Here is a 22951-nt window from a genome sequence, read left to right as displayed (position 1 = left end):
ATTAATAATAATAATAATGTCATTAAAATACTTGATTAATACTTGATTAATATTTGGATATATATTCAAATATTGAATATTTGAATTGAATATTCAATATTGAATATATATATATGAATATATTAAATATATATATGTATATGAATGTTGAATATATATATTTATATATATATATTTCATATATATTTCATAACACAGAGTAAAAACTTTTGTTTCAATAACTGTCAGGTTTGTGTAATCAATACTGAGCTGAATGCAGCCGAAGTTTTCCAGCACCTCTGTAGGAGGAAGCAAGTGGTCAACCATTTTCTTTAGATCAACTTTCCTCAGAGCAACCAGCATGAATCTGATTTCTCTGCTCCTTTTTGGAGTTCTTTCTGTTCTGGTATCTTCTGTAAACTTTTCCTTGACACTGGCTTCTTGTCCTTGATTTTTCCCCACTTTTACCTCTTGTGAGTCTTATATCAACCAACCTTGATATTCTTAGTCCTTTTCCTTTTACACCTCTGTCCTGGATCTGATTCGACCTTATGCTGGATACTGCAAACATTGCTTAAGACAGACATGCATAACACAATTATAGACCCCCCCACGCACACCTGAGTTCATGATTTATTTCCTCTCCCCTTATCAGCCAAACGTACAAAATTCTATTATATAAGAAAAGTTTCTGCCTTAAATTTAAAATATCTAGACTTCTAGATATCTAGTGCAGGTTTTAATATTGCTTGAAAACATTGAAATGTGGTTGGATTCTTTTTTAATTTAGAAAAATAGCATTGTTTCATTTTTAAAATTTTGTATCTTAATTTTTATGTATTTCTTTTAAGGTGGCAGTGCAGATAGTGTTTTGTCACAAATGGCAGCGCAAAGGAAAAAAGCAGCGGGCCTACCTGAACAGAAACCCAGCCAACAGCAAATTCCAGTAGGCTCAGCTCCTTCTTCCTCTCTTCCTGATGGAGAAAGTGCATCACCTATTGGCAATGGACACATCCTAAAGGTTTTTGAGTTTGTTAATCTTGTTAGCTAGAAGCTGACAAAGGAATTCATGAAGTATGCGGCTTCATTGGTACTATTCTCAGTTGTACAACATGGAAATATATTGCTGAGACACTTAAGTAGTTATTAAGCTCAAAACTAATATCTGTTTTTCATGATTTCCTCAGAAAGGTTCTAGGAAATGGGTGGGATTGGACTAAAATTATGGAATCCCAACTCCTCAAGCGGTGATGCGGTCATGCTAACATAGTGTCCACTGCATCTTGCAGGGTAGTTTTGGCCTCTGGTCTCCCACTCCTCAGGGTAGGGAACATATGTCTGCTTTCCCTGGGGTAAGCCCCTGCTGGCCTGTGGGTCAACTTGGACCTGTCACAGCAATGTCATTGGCACAAGTCCACCTGGACCCTTGAAGGTGGATTGGGCCCAAGAAGGGGTTAGAATTTGATGGACACTGCTGCTGCTGATCCTGCACTCTTCCCAGGCCTAATCCACTCTTCTTTCTGCTTGTCACCTTCTCATTTTGCCACCCCCTGCCCCATTCCAACCCCTGTGCTGACTTACCTTGGCCAGCAGGTGTCTGGTGCCTGCTGCTGTACAGACCTTGCCCACTCACCACTTAATTAGCAACTAATTCACCATGTTATTTCAGAAATTGCCAGCGTAAGTTAGACTTTTGGTATTTATTTGCAAATTGCATTATTTTGAAAACAGGCAAATTGTGAAACTATGTTACTTGAGAGCTGCTTGTACACATTTTCCTGGGAGTAAACTATATTAAAACACAGTGGGATTTACTTCTGAGTAAGCATGACAAAATCCTTGGGCTCTTAAGAGCAATTGATAAGGGAGGTCTAACATTTGTTCATAATGGAAGTTGGGCTGTTAGCTGAAAGAAAACATCAGATCCCTCCACAACAAAGTGTTTGTTGTAGAACATAGTCCCAGCCCTTTAGCCCACGTAGCTTTCCTTTCAAATGTTGTAGCCAGAAGCTTTTGTATTCCAGCCATGTGAATCACCCCAATAATCCTGCAGTATAGCTAGCTGACAAATATATTTTCATCAGTAAGAACATTTTAATTACTATTGAGCCTACTTATACAGGGAGATAAAAATATCAAAGATACAGATGTGCTAAAGTTCTCCAATTCACAAATGTTAAAAACAACAGAGTTAAGAGCCATATGTCAGGTTTTAATAACAGAAACATTTTTTATGTTTGTTGTTTACAAAAACAGAAGTTGGATGTAAACAAAAAGCCTCCATCAGAGAATTCGTCTACTTCTAAAAGCACATCGCCAACGCTCACACCCTCGCCATCCCCCTCACCATCCCCCAAAGTTCAAAGTTCAGAGCCCTCTCTCTCCTCTTCTCACAGGCAAGGGAAAAGTAGTGGTGACTCCAGCAGTGGAACTCTGACTGATGAAGGTGAGTAGTGCTGGTCTACATAACTAGCAGGATCACATAGCTCTTGCTGGACTGTACCACTTCAGATTACTGACTGCTTTTGGATTATCTCCCATATTTAAAGAAATAAAATCCCTCTCTGTACTTACAAATTAGCTATTGTTGTTTATGAAAGAATCTTGACAGAATCAAGACTTGAATATGCAAGTTTTCTATTCACAAGGACATGCTTTATATTGGGCTGCACCAAAATGTGCAATCTAAAATGGCACAGCACAGCTGCAGTACATAATTTTACCAAAAGTTCAGTTCTTGGCTGCCATAAAATGTCAAGATTTTTCAAGCAGTCCAGGACATAATAATATACTACTCCAACAATTTAGTTCTCCTTTCTGGAGTGGAAAGGCAGGATATAAATTCTACTAATAAATAAATAACAATTAGGGTATGTCATTTCCTTGGATTGTCAAAAAGAGGAGCAATTACTGATTAGTGTCTTGGTATATTCTGATTTCCTGCACTGTCCATGGTTTGCTCATGCAACTAGGGATTCTGAACCAGACTGACAGGACCTCTCCATCCAGCTAAAGGAAGGCAAAAGGGACAACTTTACACCAAGTACTACATATTCCATCCTTTTTCTCTCAAAAAGACCTGTAGTGGTTCAGAAGCAACTGAAGTTGCGCTACTAAGGGTTTGGGGGAATCTCTGTCACTAGCCACTAGAAATTGAACCCAAACATGTGCATATAGTATTCTGAAGAGCTGGGGGTGGGTGGGATGTTTTGGTGCTGAAACTGTAGTAATTCCTGGGCTTCCCTAAAACCTCATCTGAATGGCTGTACTGTAGATACTATTGGTTGCAAATGCATGCAAGATAAAGAACCAGCTCAAGACCCCATTTTACTCTGCATTGCACAGTTAGTTTTGCTTGTGTATGGTTGAATATTCCCACAGTTAATGTGGTGTGGTCAATTCACTTATCCATATCAATAAAAGTGTTATCTATGTCCCCACACACAAGCTCATGCCCATTCGTGGCTAAAAAATTCTGAGAGGGACTTTATGCTTATCTTGTAATTGTGGCTTAACAAGTCTCCACATGTGCTTAGTCATTTTCAACAGCTTAACAAGTCTTCATGTGCTCTTGCAGTTAAGTGCATGATATGATGCCTGAGCTCAGCAAGTTTATGTGCAAAATTTAAATTAATGAAATAGAGGTGAAATCAGAACTAGGTTTTTTATTACTATATTTGAAAGTTTTTTTTACAAAAAGTGTATAGTTAAGAAGTCTGCAAGAACCTAACCCCATTTTTACCATAGGATCCGTGATTTAGTAACCACGGTTTCTGTAACAGCAGGGTTGTCTAGGAACATAATCCCAGCAGTTAACGAAAATTGACTGGGATGCCTTGAGATATAGACTTGGGCATCATGAGTTGAGCTTCTTTTCTGTGTGTTCTTGTCTCTTTGCAAGATTAGCTCAAAATTGTTCTTGTCAATACAGTATGTAAGTTTTCCAGTCATTCATAAAAACAAAATGTTTCACTTTTTTTCTTTTTTCTTTAAAGATGAACTCACAGGCATCCTTAAAAAACTCTCCCTTGAGAAGTATCAACCTATTTTTGAAGAACAGGAGGTACAGTTTTATTTTAACATTTGCTTTGCTATCTGTTCTCTCTGTGAGTCTGGATGAAACTTGGATTGTGTACAGTCACTGAGGGCCAAACTACATCTTATGATAAATGCATCATTTGGCCTGGTGTGTTTGTGTTTTTTAGAAGCACACCAGTATTGGGGGGAGTGAAATGGGGCAAAATTACAGCCAGGAAAGAGGTTTTAGCACTTTGGTCCCACCATGGCTCCAATCACACTCCCCATATGCTATTTTTTGTTGCAAAAAAAAAGCTACCATCAAAAGCTGGTGTGTCCAGTGAAGCACCTACCTGGGCGGCTGGTGCAGGCCAGTCATGAGCCCTCCAGAGCTTCAAGACCTGCCTGCTTGGGATAGGGGCCAGCTTGCTGGAGTGTGGGAAGGGTGGCATGTAACAATGGCTGCAGCACCCAGCCGGCAGCACCCAAGATGGGCGCAACACAGGCCATGGCTGGGAAGGCTGTGGAGTGCCCTAAACTGGTACTGATGCTGCTGCCATAGCAAGGCATTAGCAGGACATGCCACTGTCAGTGGACACTGCCCTCTGGCCATCTTGAGCTACAATTGGGTCAAGGAGCAGAGGGATGGGGAGAACCTGCCCCAGCCGCCTTAAGGTCAACCACTGGGCTAGAAGTGGCAGGCCCAGACACAGTCCTAGGGGATATAGCCAGGCCAAGGAAAGACAGTGAGGAGTTGAGTGGCCTGGAGAGCTGGCTCCTTTAGCTAGAGACCAACACAACACCCTCTGAAAGACCAGGAGGGGCGGGTGGCCCCAAACCTTGTCTGAGGCCTCCTTGCTGCCAGGCCCAAGGTTCCTCCCTCTTCCTACCTCCTCCTTCCTACCATGATGACCTAGGAACAGCTACAAGCCCCACAACCAACCTGCAAACCTGGGGGAGCCAGCCACTGCATTCCCGGGAGGGACTGGCCAGGGACGTGATGCTGCTCCTGCTAGAAAGAGCAGACACAGTGACAGCAAGGCATCTGTCCAATGACTATGAAGTCACTTCTTTTTTTTTAAACCATTGCTTTGGAAGAATTATGATCTCAAATTTTAATATCTGACTTTTCAAAAATGTTTTCACATGTGAACGCAGAATAACGTTAGATAGAAGGATGGTTGCCCATGTATGCAGACAATTTTTCTGAATAGCAATCATCTTCCTATTCACAACACTTGGGATTCTTAATTTTTATTCTTCAACTGTGGGAGTTGTCTAGTCAGATGATAAAAATCCATGATTTTTTGTGCTATTTGGCCTTTCCAGATTTTTCCTCAAAAGAAATAAAATCAGGGATAGCCAACTTTATTGTTCTTCTTTGTAGTCTTTGTGCAATTCCAAATATGGGACCTTTGCCAATGCAGAGCTAGATTCCAAACATTGTACAGCTGCAGCTAAGCTGGCACTCTCACTATTCCTTTCAAAGAGGACATTCTAGCACGCGCCAGACTCTAGGTCATTGAGACAGCATATATACCTTCCTACTCAATTCTCTCTTTTTAAAATTATAAATTGCTTACTTACAGTACATCTATTATATGCAATCGTTATACATAATATAAATCAAGTCTCATAGAAAACATGTTTGACTGTCCACCACTGATTTAATAAAGTGGTTTTAATAAAGTGGTTTTAATAAAGTGCAGTACAGTATATTGAATATTATAGTGGCACTTCTTACCCAAAAGATGATGAAAAGACTCCATTTCTGAATGGAAGCAAGTCCCTTGCTTTACTTTCTCATGCTCCAACAAATTTTGTTAATTATATTATGGAATCCCAGGTCCTTAAAGGCCATTCATGATTTTTATTTTTCCATCTGGCTTGTATCACCTTCAGTATGTACAGAGGAAGATCTTATGAAGGCAAGGGGGAATGCTGTTGGTGGCCTGGTATTGGACGAATGATATCTACTTTAAACCTTTTTATGTATATTGTTATTTTATATGTATAAAATATACTTTGTAGTGCTTCTGACACAAATAAAGAAATAATCTGGCATGTATCACCATTCTAGCCATTGTTAGTAATTATATTACCATTTGTGCATACTTGGCAAACACAAGGGATTTTAAACAATAACAAAAAGAGTACCACAAATGGATCCCTTTCTATATATTACAAAAGTACCAGACCAGGCAGTACTCTTCTAATTGCTGTGTTGACTTCAGTTACTAACATTCTTCGTGATAGCTTTTTTTCTTCCATAGCTTTAGTATACATCTAGTTATTTTGGGATACGTCTATACGTCTAGTTATTTTGGGAAATGCCATGATTTTAACTCATAGCAAGAAAGGAACTTTTCCCAAGACCAGCCTCTTAAGAATGTAATTGATATCACATTCCATGAAGAGGAATATACTGAGGTTTTTATTTTCCAGGTCATTGCACCTAAAGTACAAGTATAAAAGCTTTGGGCATGTTGCTTTGTGCTTTTCAGCCCAAATAGAAATAATGGTTTTGTGTACAATGAGTTTTATTCTCCTGTAACATAAACCTTTTAAAGTACATAAGAAAATATTTGTGTTCTATTACTTTGTCAGTGGGCAGCTCAATCCTATCCCCCACCAGCCCTTAGCATGCAGCACCACTGACAGAGCACATACTGTGGGGGGGGAGGGGGGAACCAGATAGCCTGGAAGAGTACCACCCCACAAGCAGCCTGGCTGCCAATGGGTCTCCTCAGGCCTATGCCAGCTATTTACCGAGAGTTAGTTCAAGGAGCCTTGGGGCATGTCAGGCCAGGAAGAGGGGGATAGGATCTTAGCATGCATGGCTGCCGCCAAGATCCACCCCCTTCCACCCCAGTTTGGCCCACTTCCTGCCCTAATCCACCGCACCCCACTGCCACCTTACCTGCTCTGGCATGGGCTAGGTGAGCTGCTGGAACATGGGTAGGGCCTCAAGCCATTTGTGCTGGCGGTCCTACAGCATGTGACAGCAGCACAGCTTTTACAATAGCACAGGGTATACAGCCATGGATAGAGAGATCTGCTACCATAGACTTAAAGAAGATTGGCCCGTAAGTGTGTGAAAATTGTGATCTTTTTCTGTACAAATCTTGAAAATTATTCAAAAATAGAAACAGTTGTCTAATGCTGCAATCCTATAGGCACTTTCCAAGGAGTAGTTTCTATTGCCTTAATGGGGCTTCCTTCTCAGTAGAAATGCATAGGATTGGGTTGTAACTGCTGTAAAGGCCCACAAGGACATCTAAACAGTCTTTAAATGTAATTTTTAAAAATGTATTTATCTAATTTTGAAGCATTTGTTTTACAACAAATTAAAGATAACAACATATTGATCTACATAAGAACATAAGAACAGCCCCACTGGATCAGGCCATAGGCCCATCTAGTCCAGCTTCCTGTATCTCACAGCGGCCCACCAAATGCCCCAGGGAGCACACCAGATAACAAGAGACCTCATCCTGGTGCCCTCCCCTGCATCTGGCATTCTGACATAACCCATTTCTAAAATCAGGAGGTTGCGCATACACATCATGGCTTGTACCCCATAATGGATTTTTCCTCCAGAAACTTGTCCAATCCCCTTTTAAAGGCGTCTAGGCTAGACGCCAGCACCACATCCTGTGGCAAGGAGTTCCACAGACTGACCACACGTTGAGTAAAGAAATATTTTCTTTTGTCTGTCCTAACCCGCCCAACACTCAATTTTAGTGGATGTCCCCTGGTTCTCGTATTATGTGAGAGTGTAAAGAGCATCTCCCTATCCACTCTGTCCATTCCCTGCATAATTTTGTATGTCTCAATCATGTCCCCCCTCAAGCGTCTCTTTTCTAGGCTGAAGAGGCCCAAACGCCGTAGCCTTTCCTCATAAGGAAGGTGCCCCAGCCCCGTAATCATCTTAGTCGCTCTCTTTTGCACCTTTTCCATTTCCACTATGTCTTTTTTGAGATGCGGCGACCAGAACTGGACACAATACTCCAGGTGTGGCCTTACCATAGATTTGTACAACGGCATTATAATATTAGCCGTTTTGTTCTCAATACCCTTCCTAATGATCCCACGCATAGAATTGGCCTTCTTCACTGCCGCCGCACATTGGGTCGACACTTTCATCAACCTGTCCACCACCACCCCAAGATCTCTCTCCTGATCTGTCACAGATCTGCGTATGTGTGACCAAATTTGGAACTCTTAGAAGCTGAGGCATGGATAATAATACTTCGCATTTATATCTGAGGTTTGGTTGGTGTCAACAAATAGGGGCCTCTCTCCTTAGTAATTCCTGTTTAGTGGAACTCCATCCCATGTGAGATATCACCAGCTCCCTCCCTGACAGTTTTTCTAATTAAAACACTCTTGTTTCAGCTGACATCCTCCAATTTTAGTTTATTTGTTGTGATCTCCTGCTGTTAGTTTTGATGATTGTCTCACTTGTTTTATGCTGCTTTTATTTTATTGTATTTATTTTTAATGCTACTGTATTATATTATTGTAAGCCAGGATACACATTTTCAAAAATATTTATATATAGTACTTTAAATTGTTCAGAGCACATATAGTACCTCTCTTATTAGATAACAGAATTGTTAGCAACTCTCTTATAAGTTAAGTATTATCTTAATATTGCATTATTACATTATCTTAATATTGCAAAGAGAGAATTGCTTGCCTGAATCCACATACCAAATTAATGGCAGAGACAAGTTTAGAATGAGAAATGTTTTACACTTGGATTTCAGCCTTTCAGACAGTGGGGAAACTGGCAGCAGTGATAGACCCTAAAAGAGAATGAACAATACAACAATTATAGGCATCTGAGACTTGTTACAGCCAAACTGGGGGGCAAACAGTCCTTTCTCATTTTCCACACTCTCTCGCATAATTTAGAAGAGAAACAATATATTCCTGGATTTCTATTTCACAGGTGGATATGGAAGCTTTTCTCACCCTTACTGATGGTGATTTGAAGGAACTGGGAATTAAAACGGATGGATCTAGACAACAAATTCTGGCAGCCATTTCTGAGCTGAATGCAGGAAAGGTATTTCTGAATATTTTACACTTTAGAAACAAACACCAAGTGCTATTTTTTCTCTGTGCTTCAAAAGAGAGAACATCTTTTTCAACATATGATGGAGAGAATACTATAATAAGATAATGAGGTTCAGAAATTGCATAGCTCTGTTGTTCCCATAAATGGGGTTTGTCAGAAATTTGCAGGCTTCAGTAGGCTAGCCAACTATTTCTGATGCTAGCTAGTCTGATGCTGGGAATGCCAGTTTACAGTCATGGGTACCCAGTTTAGACATCACAGCTGTGACCTGGAAGCCCCTTTTCCATGGGTTCAAGTTCCAGTTTCAACTGGGCAACAGTTGTGTGCAAGCACAGATCTCTTCAAAAGCTTGCTACCCTACTTTGCTAAGCTAGCTGGTTCAGTAAGTATCATCTGAGCCATTTGAGATTCAGTCTTCAGCTATTTGTGAAAATAATGTTATTTTGTAAGTATTTGCCTTTTATGTTGTCAGAGCTAAGTTGTACCAATATTCTGTATTGTCAAACAGCCAACACATAATAATCTTGTCAAAACAGTTGTATTATCAAAATAGTAGTATTAGATACAGTACTTTGGACATAGAAGCTGAACCCAGGATAAGCCACACCATGGTGGTTCATCCATATGAGTCTGGGAATTGTACCACCATCTCAACACCATTTTAAGAGTGACCTGTGTTTGGTTTGGTGGGTCACAATGTTGTTCTGCCTAGATCTGGAGTAGAACATACAACTAACATACCTGAGTAGAACATATAACAATATGCTTACTCTATTGGCACCAATATCAGTCACATTGACCCTTCTTTCTTTGTATCATAGCACATCAGGGTACATTCTTAAAATGCAAGCTGAAGTGTGTTTCTCATTAATTACTGTATTAATAGATTTAAATGCTGACTATGCATTTGCTTCTTGTTTAACTATGTTTTTCAACAGGGACGAGAGAGGAAAATTTTACAGGAGACAATACACAACTTCCACTCTTCCTTTGAAAGCAGCGTGAGCAATACCAGCCCTGGAAAACCTCAGTGTAAGGCCTTCTGAGATGCAGGAAGACTGCATGCTACCTCCCCATGCCTCAGAACACCTCCGGATGCGACTGGAAGGTGCTGAGGGCCTTCCCATGGGTCTCAGCGTCCACAGGGATGCTGGTAATAGGTCTAGGAAGTCTTTTTGCCCACCACCACCACTGTCTGCTATAGAGAGCAGAACTCCAGGTATTCAATACAGCAGGCAGTAAATGAAAGAAAACGTTGGGATCAGTGAGATAAGATGTGACTACTGCATCTCCATCCTCTGGGAGGCACTTCTAGTACTGATACACAAACAGTTTAAAAGTACAAAGGAAATCTCTGGTGACCCTACTCTACAGTGTGAGGAGCAAAGAACAATCAGCCAGGTTTCTCCTCTCTTTTATTTGGTGGAACAACAGGTTGTATGATTAGATTGGTTTCTTATTGGCTACATTTGTTAGCCACGTAAAAGAATAGTTTTGAATTGCCCTAACACTTTATGCTTTGTACAGCAAAATAAATAATAACAAATGCTTTTTCTGTTTGTAGCACTTGGATGCTGGGTGAGGCCACAAGAACCTTCTTCCACCAAGAGGTAGTTTTTGAACCAAGATGTCTGACTATTCTGAAGTCTGGGGCATAGATGATTGAATCCAGATGTCCTGAAGAAAAGACATGAAGCAAGCATTTGCACAGTGGACTCTTACAGCTTTGTTTGCAGGAAAAATGCAGGAAAAATGCTACATTCCTTCTGTGTAGCTGTTCACAGAGCTGAAGTCACCTACACATTTAGGCTGCAATCCTATGCATACTTTCCTGGGAGTAAGCCCCACTGAACCCAATGCATAGAATTGTACTGTTAGATAGTTTGATGGTTTGAAGGCTTGGATACAGACAAGAGCACTGTTCCCTGTAAATTTACAGGGAGCATATGGAGATGTATGGAGGCTGTGCAGAAGACCTGGCAATGATGTCCTTCTCAAGCTTTAAAGCACCCTGACAAGCCATGTGGGGTCCAATTTCAGCTGCATGGTTGCATATCTTAGAGAATTGTGGTCAAGAGTGAAGTTGAATACTAGGTGTCAGTCATTTAATAAAAGTGTAGGAATAAAGATCTCAGAGTACCTGCACTAGCACAGCCCAGAAACATTATTTTGAAGAAAAAGGTACAAAGCTTCTACAAATTATTGGAGCCTGTGTATAGTTAATTTGTGGACCAATTGTGCATGCTGTGATAATAGAACAAATGAACAATTCTAAATTAAAAAAAACAAAACTGTTCTGGTTTTGTGAGGAGTCAAGTGCATCATCATATTATCATGCTACTAAACTGTACCTAAGACATGTTGTATATTAAGTAGCAAATACAATTTGTACCGATGAAAATATTCATATAAGATATTTCTGACTTGAAGAAACCTAGTAATTTGTAACACATATTTGTGTTAATATTTGGAAAGCTAATGTTTGAGTATGCAAAGCTCACATGGACTTTCATTAGCCAGTCTCTGGTACCTTACCTCCTGTATCAGTTATGCTCTGTCCTTCATTAAGCCAGGGAGATGGAGTCATAGGAGTTAACTAGTCTGCCAATGCTGGTCTGAACTCTGTCAGGTGGTCAGCTGACTCTACAAGCCAATGAGGATACACCATCTTTGCCTTCAGGCTAGCTTCCCAGTCTGAGCAACACCTTGCTTTCTCTTCTCTCATGGTACCCAACTTCAATTGCATCTGTTTCTTGTCTGCCTAGTGTGGTTCCCAGTCTTGGTCCATCCTGAAAACCCAGATTTTCATCCTTCTTATCTGCTACCTGGCCCCACTCTATGACTTTGCAAGCCGCAGTAGAACTGGATTCCCCAGCTGCAGTATGTCTCAAAGCTTTGCCAAGAATGGCAGAATCTGATCATTCACGAAGAGCACAATCCCAACCAGAAGAGACAAAATTCCAATTTCTGAACAGCTGTGTTCTCTTCTGGGAGGAAGGCAGGAAAAAAATACTGGACTGTAACTCTAGCCCAGTGGTTTTCAATCTTTTTTGTTTCATGGCACACTGACAAGGTACTAAAATTGTCAAGGCACACCATCAATCTTTTGACAATTGACAGGGCACACTGTACTGCCAGCAGGGGTTTCACATCCCCCAATGGCCCTACTAATAATAAATGACCCTCTCCCAAACTCCCACAGCACACCTGTAGACCATTTGCAGTGCACTAGTGTGCCAGGGCACAGTGGTTGAAAATGGCTGCTCTAGCCTGTTGTAATTCCAACATCCTATCTACTCACATTTGACCTCGGCCCTCACTTTCAACTTGCTTTTTAATCATCCTTTCATTCTGTAGATACAGTAAGTTCTGGGCCTTTTTTAAGCTATTACAGGTAATAAGAACCACAATGTGATGGTTATGTTGTACCTAGCATAGGAGAGGAGGGTGCCAAAAGGCATGCAGAGTGGACATTCATTGGTGTGCCTTGCTCCTAAATGTGCCCCAGATGACACTGACATGGTTTCTATGGCACTCTTCCTGAGGAGCTTGAGATGGTACCTGAAGAGAAACTGCATCCCTCCAGTTTGATCCCAATGCATCAAAAGGAAGAGGAGCCCAAAGCCCATTATTGCACAAGGTTCTTTGAGTTATGTTTGAAAACTGTACAACTGTGTCCTGCCATTTTCTCCCAGACTCCACTTATCATCTCCCAGGTAGTGACCCAACCTGGGGAGGGACCTGTCTTTTTGCTCTGTGTGTAGAGCACCATGCACCTGGATGGCTCTGCCTCTCTCTATCTCACTCTAGGCATATTCCTGCCAAAGTCCATCTTGAGTCTGCCCCAAACCTGTCAAAGTCCAGCCTATACTGCAAGGCATTGCCTGGAGAAGGGGTTATATGTTGGCAACTCAAGTAATAGGAGTCCAGAGGTTGCCAGAACATGAATGACAATAGGAAGTTACCAGTCAGGACATGAATGCCAGGAGCTAGATCCCTGCTTTCAAGGAAGGTGCTCCTAAAAGGCCTAGGCTGCTGCTCAAGCTTCAAGAAACAATTGCAACTCCAGGAATGCTCCCAAAAAGTGGATTTGCTCCTTCAGTGTGAGTGAGATCCTGTCAAGAAGTAACACACCAAGCTACTGAAACCATATGGACGTCTTCACATCACAAATTCCATTATGCTTGGATTTAGTTTTAAACTTGTACATATCCATGGTTCCTGCCTCTTTTTTTCTGTGATGAAAATGTACTGACATCCTGATACAATTAGGGAAGAAGAAAATCTGTGAAAAGGAGGCTGCTATTGCTGTTAGTGCCATCTTGGAGACAATCTGCTTCTAATTCTGTAGACAGAATACAGAATCTGTCTTGGCTGGATGCAGCCCCAGCTCCTGTCCTGATATGCCTTTATTAAAACACAAACCTTTCTATTTGGAAGGCCAGAAATTTTTCACTCAAAACAAGTCATTTTGTGTGGGTGAGTGCAGCATTTAGGATATATTACCATGGTAGTTTTTAGGAAGCCAGCTATTTGGACTTTTGATTACTGTGTCTTAAGGCTGCAGTCCTACACATGCTTACCTGATAGTTGATTCCATCCGTGGCACCCCTGAGCAGACACTGACAGGATTGCGCTGATAGGTTATTAGTGTGATATGAGAACTGAAGAGTCAGCTATTGTGTGCAATAGGGAAAATCCAGCTTTGCTAATTTGTGAGGTTGATTTATTTGTCCTGACATTATTTTGAATAGGCGTATTTGTTTCTACTGGAACTTTACAAGTTGGAGTGAACTGACATTAGGGTTGTTTGGGGTTAACATTAGGTTGTGGTGGATAATGCATACATCCAAAAATACTAAGAGAAAATGGCTGCATGTGGTGCTCAAAATGGTTAGCTTCCAAAAAGAAAAGCGCTGGGGCTTGAGTTTGTCTGGATGTCAACTCTGTAGCCCATTTGTCTGGATTGACAACTCTGTAGTCAACCTCCTAATTCTAGCTGTGGGAGTATTTTGAACTGGACTTCTGAGATCTACTTGTTCAGAATGATCAGGTTGTAAAAATCTTGCGTTACAATTTATTTATATAATTTATTTATATAATTTACACAGTGCTTTTCTTGCACTCAAGGCAGCACATAACACTTTAAAGCACAACGATTTAAAAAAATCACTCAAAACAAATACATATGAACCACTGTGACAGCTACAGCAAAGGAAAAAAAATACCACTGCACCAAATGCCAAGTGGAAGAGGTGAGTTTTCCACCCCTTTGGAATAACCACCAAAGATCACCAAAGGTTATTCCATTGGAAGTCATTCCACATTCCTGGGGCTACACACAGAGGATTACTTGCTGCTACTCAATTATGTATCAGTAGTAATGCATGCAAGGGCAAAAGGTGAGGGGAGGGCTGGGCTGAACCAGCCTTCTCTACTTTCATGGCATGAGGCTTCAGTCCTCCCCACACTTTCCTGGGAGTAAGGCCATTGACTAGAATGGGGCTTACTTCTGAGTAGACAGGCAGAGGCTTGGGATCTGAGTCTGCGATCCTCCCCACACTTTCCTGGGAGTAAGGCCATTGACTAGAATGGGGCTTACTTCTGAGTAGACAGGCAGAGGCTTGGGATCTGAGGCTGCACTCCTCCCCACACTTTCCTGGGAGTAAGGCCATTGACTAGAATGGGGCTTACTTCTGAGTAGACAGGCAGAGGCTTGGGATCTGAGTCTGCGATTCTCCCCACACTTTCCTGGGAGTAAGGCCATTGACTAGAATGGGGCTTACTTTTGAGTAGACCTGCCCAGGCTTGGGCGCTGTTCCTCCCCCCCCCCCAGCCTGTCGGGCAGGAGCGCGGCCAGACCCAGCCTGAGGGGGCGCTCCGGCTGGCAGGGCGGGCGGCGCCTGCGCGTCTCCGCGGGGAGGCAGGAGCTCTTCGGGCTGCCTGGCGGAAGGACGGGAGCCCCGTGGCCGAGGTGGCCGGTCGGTGGGCTGCCTGCGTGGCCCGGCGCGGGGCATGGCGGAGGCGGCGCTGCCAAGCTCAGGTAGGCGCTGTTTGGGCGCGAGAGCCGGGCGCGGGGCCTGGCGAGGCGGACGGGACGGGACAGGGAGGTCGGTGCGGGAGGAAGGTGCGATCCCGCCTCGCCTCGCCTCGGCCCCCAACTGGACTAGGCAGCCGGCTGGCGGATTCCGCCCCTCCAGCCTTTTCCCGCCAGGCGCTGCCTCCCGCTCCACCCCGGGCACCCTTCCCGGCAGGCTGGGGCCGTCCCAGGCCTTGAGGCCGACGGGCTGTCGGCGGCAGACGCGGGAGCCAAGCCCTGCCTCGCTCTCGGGGCTGTGAGCCCAGCCTCTGCGTGTCTACTCAGGAGTAGGTCCATTGTAGTCAGTGGGGCTTCTCCCAGGTCAGTGTGGATAGGGCTGTGCCGTAACAGCACAATCCTCAGCATGTCTACTCAGGAGTAAGCCCCATTAGAGCCAGTGGGGCTTACTCCCTGGTAAGTGAGGATAGGATTGCAGCCTGTAACCAGCAGCAGGAGCAGCATCAGCATCATTTGCTTCAACATTACGAGTAGGTCTTCCAGGGTTTGTATGCTGTATTTTAGCAACCACAAAACCCTCAGGTGATTGGAAGACATGCAGTGGTAGGTGAGAGACATTGAGAATCTGCAACTGAAAATAACCCACTGGGGGAATAAAACCATTCCACAGCATGTGGTGGTGCTGCTGCTGCTGCTGCAGTGCCTCTTGCATCAACAGATGTGACGCTCATGCAAAAGGGGGAAAGGTGTATCTTGAACCACCAGGGCAAGCTGCAGCCTTCGCCTCAGATGCAAACTGGGATGGAAAGCAAGAGAGATGTCACATGATAAAAAAAAATCTATCAAATCTCAGATTATCCCAGAGTGCCCGACATCAGTTAGCTGATCCTTGGATCCATAGTTGCAATGCAGCATTAAGGCAATGCTTTATCTTGTCTTTTAGCACCAGAGATTGCAGTTGGAATAGGTGCCAACTATAGATCCTGTTAAATGTATTGTTTTGTGAAGAGGTGCTTTGAGAATCATTAAAACATAATCTTTCTTGACTCAATTGTGAGGTGACTTGATATGGGTTGTTTTTTTTTAATAAATAGAATTGTTTTATAGTTCTGCACCATCTTTTGCAACTTAATCCTATGCATGTTTACTTGGGTAATTCCCACTTTTTAATGGAGCTTACTCCTGGGAATGTGTGCATAGGATTGTAGCTCTTGTGGTGTAATTTGGCAACTGGTTCTTTTTACAAAGAAAAGTGCCCCCCCTATCTCTTAGGCAATTTACTTTTAATCATTGGTTATTTTCTGAGAAATTCCAGGTAGGGGCTGCTGATTTGGGCAGTCCTCCCCCAGGAGTTGCCTATTTAAAATAGCAGCCGGATGTATTTTTGACAGTTTGAAGCTACACAATAAGTAAACTAAACAATATACATTCAATGAAGGTTATTTGTTTATATAATGTATCTGATACACTTTGAAATATACTAAATTACAGTATACTGTATAGAAAAAAATGTTCCCGCTGCTTGGGGTTATTAAATGTAAGGTTGCATCTTAACTGTATCTGCTGATTGTGATAATGGTATGCTGTTGATCTTTTTACCAAGGGGATCCATCAGCATAACTGTTTTTGGAGCTAGAAACCATGCCAGCATGTTGTTTTGCATTGTCTCTCAACATTTTTCCCCACAAAGCTAGAATCCTACCCAGAAGAGCCTGGGCAGCCCATCAATTAGGCGAGGTGATGCAGGTTGCATCAGCAGAAGATTGCAGGGAGGTGAGAGGGTGACAGACTGGGAGTGCTCTTTCCTTTGCTTTTTGCGAGCTATATCCATGGCAGGTTGGAGGGAGGCTATGGTGATAGCACATAAGCTCTTTCCAGCTTGCCATGGATATAGCTCACTAAAAGCAAATGAAAAGTGGATTACCTGCTTCATTACCTTGCTCTTCACACAGTTTCTTCAAACATGGAAGTACACAAATTCTGGTTTGATTTACAGGGACTGTGTGAACGAAGGTGCTCCTTCATTCCTGTGGTCGTTTTCGATCAAACCAGAAGTTGTGCACTTCTGCAGATGAGGAACATGGTAAGCAGCTGCTTTTTTTACTGTGCAAAAGCCTCAGACCCAAGGTGGTATTGGGCAGAATTCTGGGTTAAGCTGACATCAGTGCTCCAGTTAGTGTGTTCTGGGTTCTGCTAAATCATAAAAGGCTTATTTGGTGTATGTTCTCCTTTTTTCTAGGGGTGTTAAATCCAAATGCAATTGATTTCATTCCAAGGCAAAGGCAAACATGCAGTCTAAACTGGAGCAGTCAGTCCAGAGTTGAATTGGATCAAGATTCAAGCAGAAACTTTATACCACCTCCTGTTCAACCTAGGCATAGTAAACATGAAGACCCTTCTGTGGGTCAGCATAATTTTCATAGCCCAGAGAACCAGCGTAGGTGTCAGCCAGATTCTTCGCCATTCAGTAGCATGGGTAAAACTAAGGGCCGTAACTTTCACAGTCAGCGATGGCAGAGATCAAGGAATGATAGATCACATGGCAAAAATCAAGTAAAACAAACACCTGCTGGAAGTTCAGAAGATCCATTGTGTTTAGAGACCAGATTAGTTCCAGGACGGAGGATGAATCCACGAGAGTACAGTGATTTCTCTTCAGACAGTGAAAAGGAGGCTGCTCTTGCTGATAACAGAGGTGCAAAACCAAAGAAAACATATTTGATGCATTCACGTGGAAGAGGGTTAAAAGAAAGAGAGAAACATCCTCCTGAACGGGATAAAAGAATATTCTCCAAATGGAAGGATGATTCCTTTGAATACATACCAGCAGTAGATCTAACTCAGTCAGACTCATCTGAAGCATCTCTTGGAAAAGCAGTGTCTGATGGCTTTTCTGACAATAGTATTGCACAGAAAAGGAACCCTTTTGCAAACAGATATTTTAGGGAGCCTATGCGGAATAAAGAGGCCAGCAAAAGGCAAGATGTGTCCCGGAGCAAGAATGTGAAATACAGTAAGAATGCATCACTTCCACACCCTCCCAAAGAGCGAATCAGTGAGAAAAGAAAAGAATCTGTGCTGCATGAAAGAGGTTCAAACTGTGTGAGTGTGGCACAGTCACTACCACCAGGTAAAGCAGCTACGCTTGGTGGAAGAAAGCCCCTCCTTCAAGATGGATATAAAAGTAGGCGCTGGAAAAAGGATGCAGCAAAGCATAAGGAAAGTCATACAGGTGAACTTTTGAGTTCTTGATCTACCTTGAAAGCCTGGAAGTCTATTAATACGCTCAGCCTTTGCTTTTGTAAAATGCTTTTTCCTAGTCCTTTGTTGCTTTCCTAGTCCTGTAGTGTACAAAATGTCCAAAACCAGTTGTACTGATAAGTAGCTTTGGATGGATTGATTTATGGTAAAGGTACAATTAAGCAGAAAAGGTGTATTATCGTTCATGACTTATAGTAACAAGGATGGTAGAACAATCACCCTAGGGTGAAGGAGCATAAGAACATAAGAACAGCCCCACTGGATCAGGCCATAGGCCCATCTAGTCCAGCTTCCTGTATCTCACAATGGCCCACCAAATGCCCCAGGGAGCACACAAGACAGCAAGAGACCTCATTCTGTTGCCCTCCCTTGCATCTGGCATTCTGACATAGCCCATTTCTAAAATCAGGAGGTTGTACATGCACATCATGGCTTGTAACCCATAATGGATTTTTCCTCCAGAAACTTTTCCAATCAATAGGTTGTTAGGTAGCTAAGCTTTCGATTTCCTGGTTTTTGAATGGGTTTAATAGTGGCCTTAATTGTTTTCTAAGTAGCATATTGGTGGTTTTCAAAGTAAGTTCTGGGAAACCCTGTGGTTCCTTGGAAGATTATTGACTGTTCATCAATGAAAAGGTCAATAATGACTAAGAAGTTTCTTTGAAAGGCAACTTACCCCAGGGCACAACAAATTTTCTTTGAATCAAGGAACTAACCCAAGAATTTAGAGCCAGATGAATTTTTCAGTTTTCAGGGTGTTATGATTTCATGCCTGTCAACAAAACCAGCAACAACAATAAAATTTCATGTGCCACAAGTGAACGGTATAAATTTTATTTTATATATAAACAAGTATTTAAAAGAGCATTTCTACCCCTTGCTCTAACAAGCAACACCTGCCTCCTGGCTATAACCTTGCACCCATTCCCTGAGCACCACAATGAAATTTCTAGACACTATGGCATCCTGACTCCTGGGATTCTCAAGCACTTACCTTCAACAACCAATCTTTCCTTTGCAATGTCCCGCTGCAGGGAAGTTTGGAGTTCATTCTAGGTTGCAGTTTCAGTTTATATGGGACAATGGTGAGGGCTAGTAGAATAAAACATACTCCAAATACTCTACAGTGTTCACAAGTTTTCTGAGAGGCATACAATGGTTTCTTGGCAGATGAGTCAGCATGCAATGGTTCCTGCTGGGTGGAGTGTTTTAAAACCAATGTAAAATGAAAAAAATTATGGTTTGTTTATATAAACAGTCTCCTAAAATGCAATGTGATGTTGCTTCAGAAGATACTGCACTAAGACTATAATGTCAACAGTGCTGCTGTACAAAGTCTGGTTTCTTTGTAGTACTGCTGAGCAGACTGGTGTATTGGTGCTGCCTGCTGTTTGATGGTAGTTACAGTCACACTGTGTATCTGAAATAGTAATTACAGTAAGCAAGTACACCTGCAGTGATGATATTAAGGAAAAAGGTGCCATTGTATCCATGAAAGATCAGTGTCCTTATTTGTGATTGCAGTACTTTTGGCTACTTGTGATGTAGCCCGATGCCCTGTTTTGAAAAACATCAGGAGGATTTAGGCTAAACCTAGGCCAGATCCACTGTCTGAGGCAGTACCTAGCTGAGATCTACCACCATTCACTTCGTTGCCTGTGTTCTGCTGTATGATGAACCAATTCCTTAGGGCCCTAGTTGTCAATCTTTTGCTCTCCAGCAAAACTGGTTGCCAAATATGGGGGTTGGGTCAAGCCTTTATCTCTCCTTTTCCAGTGGTCTACCACTGAGTCTCACCACAGAGGTTCTTGAACAGGAGATGACCTCAGGAGTCCAGGTTTGGTTTGTCAATTGCTGACCCTTTCCATAAGGATTCCTATGGTGTACTGTTTTCTGAATAAATTCCCTTGATAGGAGTGTGTTTGTATGTTGAAGATATTTACATGTCTTGGTGGAGCATAATACATTTTTTCTTTTAGTATTAAAATAGAAGTGGAAGTACAGACTTCTTGTAGAGGGGAGGGGGTTATACTATTTTTGTTGCTTGGAGCTAAAAGTTGATCTTATTTATATATCTTATCAACTTATCACTGCTAAGGAAACCAGAGGAGACCACTTAGTAATGTTTTTAATGTTGTCTTTTATAAGATGGCAGTCCAATCCTAACCCACACTGGGATGGGGCTAAGCAAGAGAGATGTCATGATAAAAAAAAAAAATCTATCAAATCTCAGATTATCCCAGAGTGCCCGACATCACACCGGCTAGCCTGCCCCATATCCAGAGCGGGGTTGGGGCCGCCTGCGGCTCAGCCCGGGGAAAGGGGAATGCATTCCTCTTACCCTTGTAATGCTGCAGCAGCCCCAATGGAACTACTTGGATCTGTGCCACCTAAAGAGGTGGCACAGATCCAAGCATCCTGGAGTTGCCCTGGATCACCCAGGAGTAGAGCTGGGTACCACTAAAATGTGAATGACAACCAATTGTATATATTTCCATTCCAGTCTGGGCTAGGGGTGTTGTGGATGTTCTGAACTGGTGCTTAGAAATGGTCGGGGGTGGTTGGTAGATGTTGATGAATAAGCTGCAGTTTAAATTTGAATAAAACAGAGGTGCTCCTGATCAGAAGGCCTGTTGACTCTGAGATGGTGTGTCAGTCTGTTCTGAGTGGGATTACACTCCCCTTGACAGCACAGATATGCATTTTGTGTTGACTCCTAGATCTGCTTTGCTGATGAATGTGCATATGGCAGAAGTGGTCAGTGTCTGTGATCGGAGACATCAGACCTTGGTTACTTCTAAGGTGGATTACTGCTAAGTCCTCTTATGTGGGGCTATGTCTCAAAACTACCTGGAATCTTCAACTAATGCAAACTGCTACTATTGGGATGCTGACCAGTGCCAGGTATCGGGACCATGTCAACCTGTTGCTGGATCAACTACACTGGTCGCCAGTTCATTTTTGGGCATAATTCAAAGGGTTGGTTATTACCCTTAAAGCCCTTAATAGCTTAGAACCAGAGTTACTTAAGAACAGTCTCCTATCATATGCACCCAATTCCTAAGGTCATCTGCTGAGGCTCTTTTGCATGTCATGCCATTTTCAGCAGCACATTTGGTAATGACATGGGAAGGTCTCATAGTGGTGTATAGCCTGTGGAAATCACTGTTTTGTGAGATCAGACAAGCTTTGTCCAACACACTGGACTTGCTGAAGACTTTACTCTTTCAGCAGGCTTTAATTTTTTGTGGAATTAAGCTATATTTGTGTTTTCTGTATTGGCTGTATAGTTCGTTGTATTTTAATGTTTCATTTGATTGTAACTTCTTTGTATGATAGCTGTATTAACAGAAAAACATGGAATACAGGCAGAAAAAATGAATATAATTTTTTTTTAAATAATGTAATTCAATCCTAAATACATAACTACTTTGAAGGATTTAGAATTCTTTCTTATTAAAACCAAAAGTACCTGTACAGAAAATGTTTGGAGGAGAGAGGGAGAAGGTTTTGTAATGTGAAATGTACATAATCATACCTGTCCTAGTAATAAATACAGTAACAGTTCAATTCTATGCAGAGTTAGAAACAACTAGCTCTCTCCTTTTCAGTGGGTTCTGATGTATCAAGCTCTAGAATGAAGCTGTGAGAATAACAACAGTAAGTCCTGTTTCTCAGATGAATGGGCACTGAAGGTGTTTGTTCAATACCTGTGGGGGTGGTAGTTACACAGGATAAGAGTAATAGATTAAGGAACATACCCTGAGAGTAGAGACACCATAAATTAATGGGTATCTGAAGTCAGCAGCCTTGTTATACAACAATGAATTTGTTAGTCTTTAATGTGCCACACAACTTGTTTTTAACAAAGATGTCTTTAACAAAAATGTCTTCTGACTTTAATCTTAAGAGTAATGTTTGTGTATGTGTACTGAAATATCTTTTTTTAGGGTCTCTGATAGAGCAACTTACGTCAGAAAAATATGAATGTATGGTGTGTTGTGAGGTGATCCGTATGGTGGCCCCAGTATGGAGCTGTCAGAATTGCTATCATGTATTCCACTTGAGCTGCATTAAGAAATGGGCAAGATCACCAGCAGCACAGGCTGAAGGTCAGTATTTCCTTTTAGCTGCTAAATTAGCTCCTGTAAACAGAAGGTCATAATGGTAGAATATCTGGAAGAAGGCAGAATATTTGGTTCTATTTGGTTACCTTGTGTAAATGCCTTTAGAGTTATGTACAGCTAATCTGTTGGTGTGGTACATGAGACTTTTGTTTTTTAAAGTCAGGTGTATTATTTCCTAGCTTCACATGGAACACAGCTCCTGCTTGCAGAAGGAGTGTTGCACTTGTTACACAAGATTTAGTTCTGCTCATTGCATGAGTGCACTGTTCCTGCTACTTGTGCTGTCTTGAAACAAGTCTAAAACGGTGGTGGTTTTTTTTGTGTGTGTGTAGATGGCAACCGTGGTTGGCGATGCCCAGCTTGTCAAAATGTTTCATCACAAGTTCCGAATATTTACACCTGTTTCTGTGGTGAGTGACTTTCACATTTAGAATAGAAGTGTTG

General features: G+C 42.1%; 2 protein-coding genes across 3 annotated transcripts in view; both read left to right on the top strand.

The window, feature by feature from the left end:
- The window catches only part of ANKS6 (ankyrin repeat and sterile alpha motif domain containing 6), a 33056-nt gene extending 21668 nt beyond the window's left edge, over positions 1 to 11388 (top strand). The window contains exons 11-16 of the mRNA XM_066625420.1: positions 831 to 1000; positions 2236 to 2425; positions 3975 to 4042; positions 8954 to 9070; positions 10021 to 10114; positions 10647 to 11388. Coding sequence (XP_066481517.1) covers positions 831 to 1000; positions 2236 to 2425; positions 3975 to 4042; positions 8954 to 9070; positions 10021 to 10114; positions 10647 to 10696 — 689 coding nt within the window. The 3' untranslated portion in view covers positions 10697 to 11388. The remainder of the gene's footprint in view (positions 1 to 830; positions 1001 to 2235; positions 2426 to 3974; positions 4043 to 8953; positions 9071 to 10020; positions 10115 to 10646) is intronic.
- A 3559-nt stretch (positions 11389 to 14947) lies between these two features.
- Positions 14948 to 22951, top strand: part of NFX1 (nuclear transcription factor, X-box binding 1) — a 49127-nt gene continuing 41123 nt past the window's right edge. The window contains exons 1-4 of one of the 2 annotated variants that reach the window (XM_066625232.1): positions 14948 to 15125; positions 17359 to 18351; positions 22331 to 22492; positions 22840 to 22917. In XM_066625232.1, coding sequence (XP_066481329.1) covers positions 15098 to 15125; positions 17359 to 18351; positions 22331 to 22492; positions 22840 to 22917 — 1261 coding nt within the window. In that variant the 5' untranslated portion in view covers positions 14948 to 15097. The remainder of the gene's footprint in view (positions 15126 to 17358; positions 18352 to 22330; positions 22493 to 22839; positions 22918 to 22951) is intronic. The other variant, XM_066625231.1, reaches the window with a different exon arrangement.

The sequence above is a fragment of the Tiliqua scincoides genome, chromosome 4, assembly GCF_035046505.1.
Source record: "Tiliqua scincoides isolate rTilSci1 chromosome 4, rTilSci1.hap2, whole genome shotgun sequence".
Classification (NCBI taxonomy): Eukaryota; Metazoa; Chordata; class Lepidosauria; order Squamata; family Scincidae; genus Tiliqua; species Tiliqua scincoides.
The sequence above is the reverse complement of the archived record's forward strand: the minus strand, read 5'-3'. Positions and strand labels throughout refer to the sequence as shown.